Source organism: Neovison vison, chromosome 5, assembly GCF_020171115.1.
Source record: "Neovison vison isolate M4711 chromosome 5, ASM_NN_V1, whole genome shotgun sequence".
NCBI lineage: Eukaryota > Metazoa > Chordata > Mammalia > Carnivora > Mustelidae > Neogale > Neogale vison.
The window spans coordinates 11,787,746-11,804,341 of NC_058095.1; the positions used below are offsets into that span (position 1 = coordinate 11,787,746).

The 16,596-nt window shown below is 54.1% G+C and overlaps 2 protein-coding genes across 2 annotated transcripts in view; one reads left to right on the forward strand and one right to left on the reverse strand.

The window, feature by feature from the left end:
* Nucleotides 1-16,208, forward strand: part of RGS9 (regulator of G protein signaling 9) — a 69,239-nt gene extending 53,031 nt beyond the window's left edge. Inside the window, exons 17-19 of the mRNA XM_044247579.1 lie at nt 526-643; nt 13,684-14,162; nt 15,775-16,208. Of these exons, the coding sequence (XP_044103514.1) occupies nt 526-643; nt 13,684-14,162; nt 15,775-15,925 (748 nt within the window). The 3' untranslated portion in view covers nt 15,926-16,208. The remainder of the gene's footprint in view (nt 1-525; nt 644-13,683; nt 14,163-15,774) is intronic.
* On the reverse strand, nt 6,955-9,040 carry LOC122906058. The gene is made up of 2 exons (XM_044247580.1): nt 8,331-9,040; nt 6,955-7,984 (listed from the first exon to the last, which is right to left on the reverse strand). The coding sequence occupies exons 1-2, from the start codon at nt 8,426-8,428 to the stop codon at nt 7,162-7,164; spliced, it is 921 nt and encodes a 306-aa protein (XP_044103515.1). The 5' UTR covers nt 8,429-9,040; the 3' UTR covers nt 6,955-7,161.
* Nucleotides 16,209-16,596: the final 388 nt, after the last annotated feature.

Sequence of the window (16,596 nt, forward strand, 5' to 3'; positions counted from 1 at the left end):
ACCCAGCACTGCCAGCCCTCCCCACCCCAGCCCTCTCCAGGCCTCTTCCCCTTTCTCTGCGGGCCCCGCCTCATCCTCTAGGACAGCCCAGCACTCTCCCTCCTTCCCAGATCTTTGGCTTTTGAAAATAAATGCTCCAGCTCCCCCTGAGGCCAGAATCCTCCGGCTTCCAACGTCAAACTCCCCTTGCCCCCTTCGTTTAGGAAGAGCCCACAGGAGGTTAAGCTGGCACATTGATTTCCAAACATTCTAGAAGGTATGTCATCGCCACCGCAGGCAGTCCTCCTTGGGCCCAGCCAGAAACCCGATGGCAGCTGGCACTCACAGGCTCCTCCTCCCAAGGGGGAGAAAGAGCTAAGGTTGAACATGCCCCTGAGGTCCCCCCCACCTTGGGGCTCACCGGGAACATGGGGGAACAAGCCCAGATTCTGGTCCTGCGGCTCCGTCTCCCACTAGGGGCGGCCGCGTCCCTGCTGGGCCAGCTGGGTGGCTTTCCCCCAACCGCAGCCCCGTCCTGCCTTCCAGCTCTGGCCTCCCTTTCATGCGGCGCCACCTGCGCTCCAGCCCGAGCCCCGTGATCCTGAGGCAGCTGGAAGAAGAAGCCAAGGCTCGAGAAGCAGCCAACACGGTGGACATCACCCAGGTCATGAGCAAACTGGACCGCAGGAGCCAACTCAAAAAAGAGCCGCCTCCGAAATAAACCCGCGGCTGCTGGGGGCGGGGGTGGGGGGCAAGCAAAGAGGGCCGGGGTCGGTTGCAGTCTAGAGGATGCCATTCCGCGCTAGTGGGGCACTGGAATGGCCAGGGTCACCCCAGAGTCCCCTGAACTCCTTCCCGGGGAGGCCTTCCCTGCACCGCGGCGACTAGAGCTCGTCCTTCCGCTCCAGCTCACCAAGGGACAGGGTCGGCAGGGGTGCGGGGTGGTCGCCTGACTCAGTTGCTGTGTGACTGCCTGTCTCCCTGGGGAGGCTTCCTGTAGCAGGAGCCTAGAGAAAGCAGGCTGCTCCATGTCCCACATTTGCTTCGGAGAATGAACAAGAAGGCCCCCCTCCTCCCTCCAGGCATCTTTGTTTCAGGTACATCCGTTTCAAGCAGCTTCATGAAGCTTCTTACCCCACTTCTCCAGTCGAGGCTCCGCTTCTGAAGCAGGCTGAGATCCCTCCAAGGCGCTAGCCGCAGGGTCCCCTAGAGAGGCACGTCCCCTGGACATGTTGCATCTTCGCAGAGAGGCCCTGTTGAGACAGGGCTGGCGAGCTTGTTCTCGGAAACAGTTACGGAGGGTCCTTCCCTTTTGTCTCCCCACACCCCGAGCCCTGCTAGGGGAATCCGTAGCTCGTAGGGATGAAGGGCTGGGGCCAGAAGCCTCCAGAGCAGTCAAGGGAAAATGGCCTTCTGCTGAGCATCCTTTGGATAAAGGAAGGGCGCTGGTGTCTTCTTCGCGGGAAGAGAGAGAGGGTAGCTAGATATATGGACATTTTCAAGACAAGTTAGGGTCAAAGAGGATACTCCCCCAGATCTTTTTCTAGATGTTGGTGCTTCCCTCCTGTGTAGCTGTAGCCTGGGTCAGCCCTGTGGTCAGGGTGGCGGGGGCGGGCAGTTCCAGCTCCGACCTTGGGAGGACTACAAGGTAATCCTTGGAGCCAGCCTTACCTCATACACCTGTGTAGGAACGTGAAGGGGTTAGAACAAGTCAGCCAGAAAGGCACAAACACTGCTCAGCCACAAGACTCACCCATTTGACACTTTTTCCGATTAACCACTATGTACCAGGGACTGGTGAGGACAATGGACGTGGTCTCCGACTCTGGGAGCTCACAGACTAGGACCGACGAGCCACAGTGAAGCCGACCGTATCAGTACCTTTGCTGACAGCTGCAGAGCTGGGGCGCCATGTGATAATCAGTGTTCACTGCTCATGGGTTTAGGGTCATCTGTGTGGCTCTGCTGATCTTGGAGCTCACTCCCCTGCTTGGGGGCTTAGTCTGTGGGAGCCTGAGCTGGGATGAGTGGAATGATTCTTCTCTGCTTCTCATGTGGCCTGTCCTCCAGCAGCCTGGCCTCGGCACAGTCTGTGGCGATGGCGGAATTGTAAGGGAGTCAGTGGAAACACCAGAGTCTTTTTTTTTTTTTTTTAAGATTTTATTTATTTATTTGACAGACAGAGATCACAAGTAGGCAGAGAGGCAGGCAGAGAGAGAGGAGGAAGCAGGCTCCCCGCTGAGCAGAGAGCCTGATGTGGGGCTCGATCCCATGACCCTGAGATCATGACCTGAGCTGAAGGAAGAGGCTTTAACCCACTGCGCCACCCAGGTGCCCCGGAAACACCAGAGTCTTGAGGTGTAGACTTGGAGCCAGTGTGTGGTCTTCTACCTCATGTTCTTGGCCAGATCCAGTTACAAAGCCAGGCTAGAATCAAGAGCTGAGGAAAAAGACTCTATCTCTTGAGTGAGAGAAATTTTAAAGTCTTGTTGCAAAAGACGTGGAGAGAGGAAGGGATGAAGAATCGGAGCCATTGTTCCAGTCGACAGCCCCAAGATGTGGTAAGATCTGTACCAGGTGTTAGAAAGGAAGTGGAAACGGCGCCATGACAGAGAAGAGGAAGGGGTTGCGCCTACTGGAGGCTTCTCCGAGTGACAGAAAAGAGGATGGGGAAAGGTGGGCCGTACAAAGCATGTGGGGAGGCAGGGAGAGCTTTCCAGACAGAGGGGACCACAGCCGTAGGAAAGGCCCGTTGAGGGGAAGCAGCTTCGAATGACGGCAGCGCCAGGCGAATGGAGCCTTGTGGGCGCGGGAGAAATGGTTCAGCTTGAGCTTAAAGAGGTGGGCAAGGCCAGGTCATCAGGGATTTTTTAGGTCATTGTAAGGAGTTTGTGGCTCTTGGTTTTGTGTTGGCAAAAGGATCCCATGACTCCCTCTGTTTTCCATAGTTGGCCTCTGGAAGGGCCACCAGAGGTATGTTTTGGTCATCTCTCTTTTGAAAAATGTCGGAGTCCTCCAACTCATGGAGAGTACCCCAAGCAGAAATTTCTGGTAATGGCCATTGTATATTGACTGACATGAGGTGGGGCCATGTCTTATCGCTTGGAGCCTAATGCCTGAGGCCTGGCGGGTTCTGCAGAAGCATGTCTCCCATGAATGAGAGGAGGGAGGGAGAGAGGAAGGAAGGAAGGAAGGAAGGAAGGAAGGAAGGAAGGAAGGAAAAAAATAAAGAATGGAGGGAGGGTGGTAGGAAGGAAGGAAAAGGGCCTTGGATTTGGAGACGGCCTCTCGGTCTCTGGTTCTAGCACTAGCCGTGTGGCCTTGAACAAGTCGCTTACTGTCTCTGCTTCCTGATTCCTGAAGTGAGGGCTTGGGACCAGATGCTTGTTTCTTGAAACAGACTTTGTGAATTCCAGGAACATACCCAGCCTGGGGCCTCCATTTTACATGAAGATTTGGAATGGGATGAAACAAGTAATTTTCCATTTTTTTTGCATTAAAATAATCATGAATCGATTATGAACTAGAATGCAACATGGACATGAATTTTTTAAGATAAAAATTGAGGCATCAAAGACATTTCTTGCTTGGCTGTGACAGGTTCAGGCTTTGCCCTCAGACTCTTGGGAGAGGACGTTTACCTGGCTCTCCTGCTATTTGTCCTGCTTTCCTAGGGAAGCTTGAGAAGCATGAAACCATGAATATGTACTCGCTACCCCTTCTGGTTACCCCCTCATGAGCCAAGATCACATGCCTGACACAATGGTGATGAGGATGGCGGGGTGTCAAGTGCATTGTGAATTCTTCCCGTTACCAACTGGGTTGTGTTCATCTTTGACTCAACCATCCACCCGCCCACTCCCTGCACAGAACACGTCTGCCTGACAGCCGACCACCAGGGGCTCTGTATCAGGCACCTGGGAGGGACACCACACACATCAGTGGAAACTTTCTCAATGTCTGTCACCCAAGGATCCCACCATCTGATGAGAGGCACAGACAGGCATGTAGCTAAAGTTGGTTATCATGCTTATGGGATAAATGCATGAATAAGCACTGCGACACTCCCCATCTGAAGGAAGGCAGGAGATAAAGGGCTTCGCTCCTGGAGAGCAACTGCTCCATCCCACGGGGGTTTCTTAAACACCCGCTCTAGGTAAGGACCAGTGAAGGGTGTTATGGCAAATACAAAAATGTAGGTGAGGTTCTCCGCCCTTGAGGGGCTGACAAGAGTGTGTGGTTGCAAATGGCTGCCATGTGAAATAGAAGGGGGACCGAGGCTGGGGTGGCATACAACACCCCAGGGGCATGCAGAGGTAGGAGAGGGTCATCTGGCCTAGAGGACTGAAGAGGGCTCCACCAGGAAGTTCTCACGTTTGCTAGTCAAGGAGCCCCAGGTTCTGACCCAGTTTTAGGGCTTCCTAAGAGTGTCTGCTGTTGGGTCCCAGCAGGTGGCAGCTGTCCCTGCTGGCATTGTTTCTGTGAGACAGATGTAACATAGCCTCATGAAGTCTGTTTGAATCTAGATAGCTTTGAAAGTAGGACTTGTTTGGACACTATTACTGATGTATTTAAGTGATTATGATGGTCTCTGTTATCTGTGTACTCGGGAGTCATCTTAATTCCTTAATGGTGTATTTTAAATAGCTTGAGTTTCTCTACCCATGGTGGTGTATATCTTATGCTAGACTATAAACTATGGGGTAAATTACCAGGATTTCCTTTGTAGAATTTCATGCTCAAGCTTACTTTTTAGAGCAAGGACTGTTCTTGTGAGGGTTGGAGTAATATAAGGGCTAGGGACAATAGGTAGATATATCGGATAATGGCTGGCATATAGTAAGTGCTCAGTAAATGCTGGCTGCTGTTACCAGTGTCACAGTTATCACTGTCACTGTCATCCTCATCCTCACTGTCCTCCTCTTCACAACACTGTCATCATCATCACTATCATCACCACCACTGTTATCACCCCCATAAGCATCATCACCACCCCTCTACCCGGATCATCACCACCATTGTCACCATCACCGTCACCATCACCATCACCACCATCACCATCATCATCACCTCCAATACTACCACCATCACCATCATCATCACCTCCAATACTACCATCATCACCATCATCATCACCACCATCACCACTGTCACCATCATCACTGCCACCATCACCACCATCATCACCACCATCACCATCACCACTGTCACCATCACCATCATCACTGCCACCATCACCACCACCATAACCGTCATCATCATCACCACCATCAACACCACCATCACCACCATCACCATCATCATCACCACCAACACTACCATCACCACCATCATCATCACCACCATCACCATCACCATGGTCACCATCACATTCATCTCTGCCACCATCACCACCACCATAACCGTCATCATCATCACCACCATCATCACCACCATCAACATCGTCACCATCACCACCACCATCACCATCATCATCACCACCAACACTACCATCACCACCATCATCATCACCACCATCACCATCATCACTGCCACCATAACCACATCATCACCATCATCACCACCATCACCATCACCACTGTCACCATCACCATCATCACTGCCACCATCACCACCATCACCATCACCACTGTCACCATCACCATCATCACTGCCACCATCACCACCACCATAACCATCATCATCACCATCATCATCACCACCATCACTACCATCACCACCATCATCATCACCACCACCATCACCACCATCACCATCGTCACCATCACCACCACCATCACCACCATCACCATCATCACCACCAACACTACCATCACCACCATCATCATCACCACCATCACCATCACCACCGTCACCATCACCATCATCACTGCCACCATCACCACCATCATCACCACTATCACCATCACCACTGTCACCATGACCATCATCACTGCCACCATCACCACCACAACCGTCATCATCATCACCATCATCATCACCACCATCACCATCGTCACCATCACCACCACCGTCACCACCATCACCATCATCATCACCACCATCACCATCATCATCACCACCATCACCATCACCACTGTCACCATCACCATCATCACTGCCACCATCACCACCACCATAACCATCATCATCATCACCACCATCACTACCATCACCACCATCATCATCACCACCATCACCATCACCATTGTTACCATCACCACCACCGTCACCACCATCACCATCATCATCACCACCATCACCATCACCACTGTCACCATCACCATCATCACTGCCACCATCACCACCACCATAACCATCATCATCATCTCGGCCACCATCACCACCATCACCATTACCGTCACCACAATCATCACCGCCATCACTATCACCACTATCACCATCACCACCATCTAGTAGCATCTGGTCTCAGGGTAAGCTTGGGCTTTCTCGCATCTGTCAGTGCAATACCGTACAGTGATTCATTATTCTTTATTATTTAGGGCATTTCCTGAGGTGTGTTTACAGCTTTGTTTCCCCGAACCTTCGTGCTTCTCTATTCTCTCAGAGTCTTGCAGTGTGGCCCTCCCTGCTCTCCAGCGTTGCTCTCGCCATCAAGAACGACCCGGGGGCACACAGGGTGGCAAGCTTCTTTATCGCTCTCTCTTCATAGCCTCTCCTCCTGTGCCACGATCTGGGGGCAGCCCTGTCCCTGGGATGCCCCGCTCGAAGCAGCCCCGTCTGTGGGCCCCAGGGGTCTCCGCCGCGCGCACCGCGCCGCAGCGCCGGGAACCCGTGCTGGTCCACTGCTCCCGCGGCCCCGCGCTCCTCCCCTACACGGAAGTTCACACATATATATACAGTTTGTAACAGCTAATGAGCAGCCCTTACATGCAGCGCGCGCATGATCATTCCCTTCCACCACCTAAGGGTCCCGCAGTGTTCATGCACCTCTTACATAAGCTGTCAGCCAATCACATCTAGTTCCTCAAAAGCGCATGCGCCATCTTGTTCTTGTTCTGCCAGCGTGGCTCCCGACAGCTCCCCCTTTTTTATTTTATTTATATGTGATGGCTGAGACCGTGCCTGTCTCAGGTTGCCGATCCTCACTACCCATGCTTACCCATCATTGGGTACTCCTCCTGGTCAAGGGGCCCCTGTCTTAGGTTGCTATGGTGTGGGATCAGTCTTACCCGTCTTTGACTACCGGTCTAGCATGCCTAGCCATACTTGGGGGGAGGTACCAGCCTCGAGAGCCATCATGGCCTGGGCCATGAGTTGTTGCTGTCGACGCTGTCGACGACCGAGGCTACAAAACCAGCATATCATAAATACATTGGCTATCACTAGCAGGATGGCCAAGGCTCCCAGGCCAGCCCATTGTTTGAGGAACGAGACTGATTGCTGCAGCATGTTAAGCCAATCTTGGACTGAGGCAATGGGCACCTTAGTGGCATTTAGGGTGACAATTTGGGCTCTTAACTGTCGGGTTAAATTCTGGAACTTGAGATTCCAGGTACCATTGAGCATATGTCCCAGCTGTTTGGAGAGATTTGCCGCAATAGTTAAATTACTATAAGTTACTGGGGTAACACAGAGTCCTGGCATGTTGCTTATGCATCCAACAGCCAATAATGACCCCAGGATATCAACCTGTTCTTGTACTAGATATACTCTCTGATTTACAATGAGAATCCCTGCATGTAAATGTCCATTGATTTGGTCTTGTGTTGCGAAAGCCTCGGCCACCAGTCCTGTGACGTTGTTGAGAATTGCAGCAGTTTGTACTGATGTTGTTAGCGCTATTGCTGTGGCAGCTGCGGTGGCCGTAGACGCTGCAATGGCTGCAATTACGGCTGCGGTGATCCCAAAGTCTCGTTTGTGGCGAAACAACAGCAGCAAATTGTTCGAGTCCACTTGTACTGGCATTGGGATATACGTAGGAATTCTGGTGAGTATTGCAGAGTCGCCCCTCGAGGTGTTCCAGCATTCAGACAGGAGGCAAGTCTGCGATGTACAGGGGAGACTAGAAACATGGTTATCGGAAGCATTAAACATTATAAAGAAAAAAGGAGCTTTAACACAGGCGGGGGTGGGTGGAAAAGACCGTGATTTTGCTGTGCTACAATTGGCTGTAACGTTAGTCAAGAACCAAAGGAAAGACTAGACTGCTATCGTCACTAAAACAGTGAGCTTTCTCAAGATCATCACTAACACCAGTGAACTTATGTTGCTATCGTCACTAAAACAGTGAACCTTCTCAAGATCGTCACTAACACCAGTGAGCTTACGTTGCAATCGTCACTATAATCAGTGAACCTTCCTAAAACTTCTCTGGCCAGAATTTTCTTCTAAATAAATTCGTCACTTACCTCAGTGCACTGTTAGAAACGGAGAAAGGGGGGTTCTTTCGCTGCGCAGGGTCCGGATTGCCCCAGTGGCCTGCTCCTCTCGGGCTTGGTCCCTGCATCTTGACGCCACAGCGTCTTCTTCCGCTTTTAATTTTAACTGCGCAACAGCTTCCTCTCGCAATTTTAACTCCGCCATGGCCTTTCTTAGTGCTTCCTCTTTTTTCTCAAGCTGTTTTTTAACCTCCTCTAAGGCCTGTAGACCTTGTGATTCCTTCCTTCTATTTTTCTCCTTTTCTTCTATGTCATTTAGCTCACTGTCCGAGAGCCCTTCTGAGCGTTCACTTTCGGAATCGGAGTCTCGTGAGGACCCTTTACGGGACTCCTCCTTCACTTGCTCAAAAACTTCCTCTCCCTGTTGCACTGCTTGCTTTAAGGGCTCTCGTGTAGATTGTAAGCAGACCCTCACCAAAGACCACACGGCAAGAGTTCCAGGTGCGATATTTGGACTGCGCCTGAGATCTTCCCCTAAATGCTCCCATTGCGGAATATTCAGCAGCCCCTCCTCTAGGAACCAGGGAGCGACCTCCCCCACCTCTCTTAAAAATGAGCGGGCCATTTTCGCTTTCAAGGGTGTGCCATTTGCCTTAAGAAGGTCCCTTAACGGCCCCTCCATTCTAAACCTAGCCATCTCGTTTCCCATTCTGGAAACCTTTACTTTTCTCGTCCCTAAGGAACTTCCCTGTCACGAGAAAGAAATGGGTACACTCTTACCTTATCGTTGCCTAGCTCCCGTGTGTCCTCCCACCATGTAAGCATTCCCGGGTTTCGGCACCACTTGTCGCTCTCACCATCAAGAACGACCCGGGGGCACACAGGGTGGCAAGCTTCTTTATTGCGCTCTCTTCATAGCCTCTCCTCCTGCGCCGTGATCTGGGGGCAGCCCTGTCCCTGGGACGCCCCACTCGAAGCAGCCCCGTCCAGGGGCCCCGGGGGTCTCCCCCGCGCGCACCGCGCCGCAGTGCCGGGAACCTGTGCTGGTCCACCGCTCCCACGGCCCCACGCTCCTCCCCTACACGGAAGTTCACACATATATATACAGTTTGTAACAGCCAATGAGCAGCCCTTACATGCAGCGTGCGCATGATCATTCCCTTCCACCACCTAAGGGTCCCGCAGTGTTCATGCACCTCTTACACAAGCTGTCAGCCAATCACATCTAGTTCCTCAAAAGCGCATGCGCCATCTTGTTCTTGTTCTTCCAGCATGGCTCCCGACACTCCAGCGGCCATTAGGATATATTTGAAGGGAGGAGAGTGGACACTGATGTCATGTCCTCTGTCTATGAAGGGCTGACTAGCAACAGTGCAGTGACTTGTCCATCTTTTGGTCCCAATCTTCACCACTATGGTTAGGGGACGGTCTTGGGCTGGACTGTGCCAGATGAAATGGTAGGTAGGAGGTATAATGTGTTCACCCTTGTGGATTTTTCTCCATGGAGCCCACTTTGCTTATTGGCTTTTGGAGGCAGTGGGGGAAGGGAGAGCAAGGAGGGACTGGAGGGGGCGCCATGTACACTGCATGTTGAACCCGAGTGTGGCTCACGGGACGTGGGCCTCCAGGTGGCTCTGAGGTCTCCTGCGATTTCTCAGCTGGTTTCTAGGCAGAAAACAAATTTCATCTATTTGCACCACCTGCTTTGCCTTCCGTTGAAAAGCCTGTGATTGTGTTCTCATGTCAACGTACCCGCTCCATTTCATGCTCCTCTCCCCCTTCTGTTGGCTCCCTGCATAATAAAACAGCAGCACAAGATGAAACAAAGCGAGCTCTCAGAGCTTCACTGTGTCTCTGCGTGTCACATTTCTTTGCTACGTGCCTTGCATGCCGCTGCTTTGCTACCTGGCACCCCGCAGTGGGTGTGGCATGGGCTGGAGGGGTGGGGCTAGGTCTCTGTGGGAGGGGCCAGAGTCCTGGGGGGATGGGCTAAAAAAGGGGTCCAGGGCCAATAGGGCTACGGCCATCTGCCCAGAAGAAAGGACCTTCTTGGACCAGGTAAGTCAAGCAGGACGTGGCTACATCCTCACCTGTCCTGTCATTCATCCTGGAAAAGAAAGTGCTGAGGGAGGTGTGGGAGGAGGAGGAGGGCACAGAATTGGGGTGGAAGGAGGCAAATGGAATGGCCCATCCTGTCATAAGCTGTACGATCTTGGTCCAGTTGTCATCTCCACGAGCCTCAGTTTTCTTATCTGTCAAGTGGGGTTGATATGAGTTCATCACAGATTCTGAGAAAGTGGGATTCAAGGTGATGAACGGGAGGTGGGATGTCCTCAGTTTATTGAAGGAGGAGAGTTTGGTGCCACTCTATCTCTCTTGCCAAAGCCTGTTTCCCCCACTTTGGTGTAGCAGCCCACTCTGCAGGACCCCAGGTCCTATCTGAGCCCCACACGCAAGGGGATGGCATGTGGATCAGTAGACAGAGCAGGGGCTCTGGGGTTACACACTCCTGGGGTCGAATTTTCATTTAGTTGCCCTGTTAATTGTCCATTGCTGTGTAACAAAGTCACATGGGCACCACCGTTTATAGGCTTACAGTTGGCCAAGTGAGGTGGGCTGGGTCCTCTGCTCATGGTCTCACACCCACCATCACACCAGGCTCCTGTGTTCCTGTCCAGGGCTCTTGGGTAGAGCCTGTTCCAAGTTCATTAAGATGGTTGGTGAAATTTCAGTGTCTCATTATAGGATTGAAGGACCCAGTTTTGGGGTGGGTTTTTTTTCTTTTTGTTTTTGCTGACTGTTAGCTGACGGCTGTACTCAGCTCCTAGAAGCTGCCCCAACCCCTCTCCGGGTTTCCCTCTTCCATTTTCCAGGCCAATAACGGAGAACTTCTCCTTCATTGAATTCCTGTCGTGCTTCCAACCTCTCTGTCGTCTGTCTCTGGCCCCTAGACTCAGATCTGAAGTTCATGTGATGAAGTCGGCCTCGCTCAGATGATCCTTTGTTGATGTCACCTGTCACAGCATGTGGCCTGGCCAGGGCGTGGGGCTGTCATGTGACATTTACAGCTCACACCCACGCTGGCAGACAGGGCCAGAATGTAGGGACCATGTAGCTGTCCACCTGCCACCGTCCCCGGTGGCTGTGGGAGCCTCGGGAGGGCGATGAACCCTTCTGGGCCTCAAACATCTGTTCTCTAAAATGGGGGAGTGACAGGTACATAGATTACCTCGCACATAGTAGATGCTTGATAAGTCATAGGGTCATACTCTTTTCCCCTAACTCTTGCCTCCTGAACCCTTCATTAGAGCAGGCTTTCCCCTTTGTGGTTCTTTTTTTCACAAAATATTTTACTTATTTACTTACTTTAGAGAGAGAGCATGTGAGTAGGGGGAGGGGCAGAGGGAGAGGGAGAAGCAGGCTTTCCGCAGTGCAGAGAGCCCAATGCAGGTCTCGATCCCAGGACCCTGAGATCATGACCTGAGCTGAAACCAGGAGTTGGACGTTCTTGTCTGCAGACTGTGTCTCAAGTGGAGACCCTTGTCCCCATAGAAGGACAGTGTTGGAAGCACAGTGCAGGGCTCCTCAAACCCACTGGGCATGATAACAAAAGCGTGACCTCGGGTGTCTGGTAGATGCTTTCCCTCAGTGACACCCATGGAGAGTCTCCTTTGGTGGATCTGGCTGGGGCTGGGATCTGCGCTTGCAGCAGACCCCCGGGGTGATCCTGAGGTGGGCTGATAAGCAGGCCCCCCCTTGAGGTGCAGCTCGCTGTGAACTACACCGTGAACTCCACAGCCCACAAGCCTGGTTTCCAAGGCCGCCCCACCGTCGCCAGTGGCCTGTCCTTGGGGCTTGCTTTTCGAAGCATTAGTTTTCTTATCTGTAAAATGGGCATAATGAGACTTGGGCATCTCACCGAGTGGCCCCGGAAGTAAGTGCAAATGAACCATGGAAAGGGCTCAGCCCAGAACCTCGTATTTGCCAGTTCTCACTGCATATGAACAATGCCATTTACAATGACTCTGTCTGCCCAGGGACCCCAGGTCTGGGCCTTGGCTCTGGTTTGTTGCCTGTGGGTGTTGGAGCATAGGAACAGAATCAGTGACCCCCAGCTGCTGTTTCAGAATGGAATGGAGCTGGGGCTTCGGGGAGCTGGTGGAGGAGAACGGAGCCCCTGTGGGAAAGCCTTCTGTGGCCTCCTGGCCCTTCTTTTCCTCCAAAAGCTGTCCTTGGCTGTGCCTGCCCTTTCCTCTTCAGGTTGGGATCTGCTCACTCGGATGACCTGGAAATCAGGCCACATCCCAAGGAAGCCAGCAGCCTCCAGCTCAGTGCCCGAAGCTGCCCTCTTGTGGCCCCAAGGCAGTGCCCCGGCCCCTCGGGCAGGGGGGCTTCTCTACACTGGCCGTCTGGGTGGCCATGCCAGTTTCCAAGAGTGTTCGCTGTTCATTGAAGTCAGGGGCCGTGTTGGCCCAACACGGGGGAGGGTCCCCCTTCCCCATCAGAACCGCACACCCTCTAGCTGGGCTTCAGTGTGGGGTGAGGCCACAGCCGGCTTTCAGGAGGGGGCCTGGCCAACTGGGCCAATGGGCCGTTGGAGGCCCATCTGTGGAGGAAAGAGAGGGGACAGCAGACAGCCTCCCTGAAAATCCCATTTCTAACTTTGTCAGCTCAAAGCTCCCTTGAGTGTCTTTGCCGGAAACTGCCTGGTCTGGCACTCCTGTCCCCTTGCTCCTTGACTCCAGGGCCGCGGGGGCCCAGGGAAGCTGAGAGTCTCCCCTTCTCTGACATGTCCAGGCTCCACATCGGACTTTTTTCCTGGCTACCCTGCAGTGTTGCAGGAGGCACAGGCTGTGCCAGATCTCCCCAAAGGACGGCCGGTGGGACATGGGCCGGGGCTCAGGACCAGGAGGGTGATCTCAGGCCTGGCAGAGTCAGCAGGGCACACGAGGGCCTTCTGGTCTCACTGCCATGCTCTGTTGCCCATGTCTAGATGTCTCCAGTCCTCAGGCTGGGTACCAGGGTAGAGGCGGAATGACCCAGCGTGTGCTGGGTACTAGACATGTCATTCTCTGGGGGACGGGAGTTGAGGGGCGATTGGAAATCCCAGCCTGGGCCGATCCCAGCACCCCAGGTGCAGAGGAAGACCAACATGGGATGTGACTGCCCAGCTCTAGGCCAGTGCTCGGGAAGGGCCGGCCCCTTGGCAGAAGCCCTGTGTGGGGCTGTGCCAATGTACCAGGTGGCTTTGGGCGCCCTACCCAGCTCCCCAGTGAGCAGACACAGCGGGCTGTGCTCAGGGCACCCAGGGGCTAAGTTAGCAGAGGGCCCCGTCCATCAGCCAACACCACTCACTCTGAGCTCTCTCTCTCCTTCCCTGCAGCCGGGCCCGCACACTGCTCCCAGCCCTCACCTGGCCGTGTACACCGGGACCTGCGTGCCCCCCTCTCCTTCCAGTCCCTTCTCCCCATCCTGCCGCTCCCCCAGGAGGCCCTTCCCCTCACCCAGCCGCTTCATCAGGAGGCCCAGCAGCGCCATCTGCCCCTCACCCATTAGGGTGGCCTTGGAGAGCTCTGAGCAGAAGGGCGAGGCCAGCGGATCCAGTGCCTGCCCGGGGCCCTCCGACACTGACATGAGGGAGGCCTGTGCCGCCGAGAACCCCTGGCCCCGGCCCCAGCCCAAGGCCCCGCCCAAGGCCCGAGTGGCTCTGTCCTTCAGCAGGTTTCTGAGACGGGGCTGTCTAGCCTCCCCCGTCTTTGCAAGGCTCTCTCCCAAGTGCCCCCCTGTGTCCCACGGGAAGGTGCAGCCCCTGGGGGATGTGGGCCAGCAGCTGCCTCGGCTGAAATCCAGGAGAGTAGCGAAGTAAGCACCAGAAGGGATCACGCTGCGTGTGTGTGCGTGTGTGAGCGTGCAAATATGTTTCTATGTATGCATGTGTGCACGTCTGTGACGGTGTGCGCACGCACATTTGTGTGTGAGCACGCACATTGGGGGTGTGCACACATCTGGATGTGTGCACATTTGCACATTTGTGTGAGCGTGCACGGGTGCACATATGCCCGCGTGTCTATGTGCACACTTGCCTGTGTGTAAGTGTCCACAGGTCTCTGTGTATGCATGCACGTTTCCACATTTGCCTGTGTGAGCACGTGTGTGTGTGCATATCTGTTGGTGGGCACGTGAGTGTGCATGTATGTCTGTGGCGGGTGCTGGGGCGCTGGGGCTTGACCATGGTCTGAACTGGGGGCTGGTGGGTTGAGTAACGAGGCTGCTAGGCTAGCAGACATGAGAGCAGGCTGTTTGCCCGCTGGACAGTTTCCAGAAGCTCAGTGTTACCTTCCCTGCTTCCTGGGAAAGAAAAGGAACAGGTGTCTTTCCTTTCCATCTTGTTCCCCCTTCCGGGCGGCCCACACCCTGCCCCACCACCTGAACGTTAATCGAACAAACCCATCGCACCTTTAAAGGGCAGGAAGGGTCAGTGGCGGCTGTGGGAACCACAGGGGGTGGGGACTTGAGTCCCCTCCCTGTCTGAGGTGCCCTCGCCTCGCCACCCCCGCCCCTGCATCCCCCGGCAGGCTCCCAGAGGGGTGGGCAGGGATCCCTGCTTCCGCGGTTGCTTCTGTGAAAACCGCTGTGCCCAGTCTCTTCAGAGAGGTGACCCCTCTCTACTCCATTTCCAAGATCTCCTGATCTCCGAGAACCCCACGTGTGCTAAGGCACCTTTTGGGAGCGCAGAACTCTCTGAGGGGGTGCCCGATAGCTCCCGGACCAGGGACAGAAAGGAAGGTTACAGACCAGGCAAAACTGAGAATGAGCCCCCACCTTTATTTGGTTTTGGGGAGATGGTCAGGGGTATCCCTGCACCAAGCAACCTGCACCTGTGTTGGGCCTCGCCTGGCGTGGGAAAGGAAAGCTCCCCGCAGAGGTCTCGGTTGTGTCCCCGACCTCTGCCTCCAAGTGTGCGTGGGGGACCGCAGGAGGCAGAGGTGGTTGGCCCTCTGCTGGTCCGTCAGTCCGGGCAGGTGGGAGGCGGGTGAGGATTGAGGGTGAGCCCGTCTATCGATTCTTCCCAACTAACCCTGCTCGGGGAATGTCCTAGCTTTGTGGCCACTGCCACGCCACACACACGGACTTGGGGCTTTTAAGAGGCTTTTTGGTCAGGTGTCACCCGCAGTCTAGCTAGACTGAGGATTCTGTGCAGGGATGCCCTCCTGAGACCTCCTGTACTCCCCCAAACCACAAGAATTCAAGGCCCTCAAAAAAGACGCTAAAGCATCTTTTGACTCAGCTTTAATTCAGCAGGAAAATAGGAGTCCCTTGCCTCTGCCACTAAATGAGATCCCTTGAGCCATTTGCTGCACCCAAAGCTTTTGGCAAATACACCTGCGTGTCACCCTTCTCCGGGGATGTGAGCGAAGCGAGGACTTGGTGTCCTTCCTCTCCCTATGCACTTGCTTTCTTTCTGTGCCTGAAGCTTTTTCCAGATCAAAGTGGACGTGCCCGCGCGGAGCGGAGCCTGCCTGATGGAACCGGAGGACGGCGGGACAGGAGACTCGGGTGACCAGGCCATAGAGAAGGAGGTCATCTGCCCCTGGGAGAGCCTGGCCCAGGGGAAAGCCAGCTGAGCCAGGGGCCCCGGACCAAGAAGACGCTCCCGGCAGACCCCGCCAGATGGGACCAGGGGCACGCTTGCCCTCGAACCGAAGTGCATTGCGATCACATTTGGGGGCCGGAGAGACAAGATGGGTGGGGTTATGGGGACGTGTGCGCTGGCTGGGGTCCCGATGGCCAATTCCTACCCTTCTTCCTGACCTTTCCTCCCTTGGGCAGAAGAAAGGCACGTGGATCAGAGGACTTGACTTGCTGCCTTAAAACCGATAAAAGGTTAACTTCTAAGGGTCTCTTGGATGGGAGTGTTAGTGTGTGTCTGGTTTTATTAGTTAGTTAGGAGCTACTACTTATGAGTTAATGTGTTAAACTCATTTCTGCTTTGGTTTTAGGGACAAAGGGACATTCACTGTCAAAAACTCCTTCCCTGTCTGCATGGGTTTGTGCTTGACACTTATCAGCGGAGCTCCCTAGAGGGGGACACCATTCAGGAAAGGGGGTGCCGGGGAAAGGCATCTTTCTAGAATGCCAGGTGTGTTGTTTCAGATCCACCAAGAAGTAGAGACAAGATGGGATTAGATGGGGATGGATTGGGGGAAACACCTGTGATGCATGAGGAACGGAAGCTGGAGAAGGGGGTGAGGACCTTCAGAGCACGTGCGGGGCTGGCCTCTGGGGAAGCAGGCAG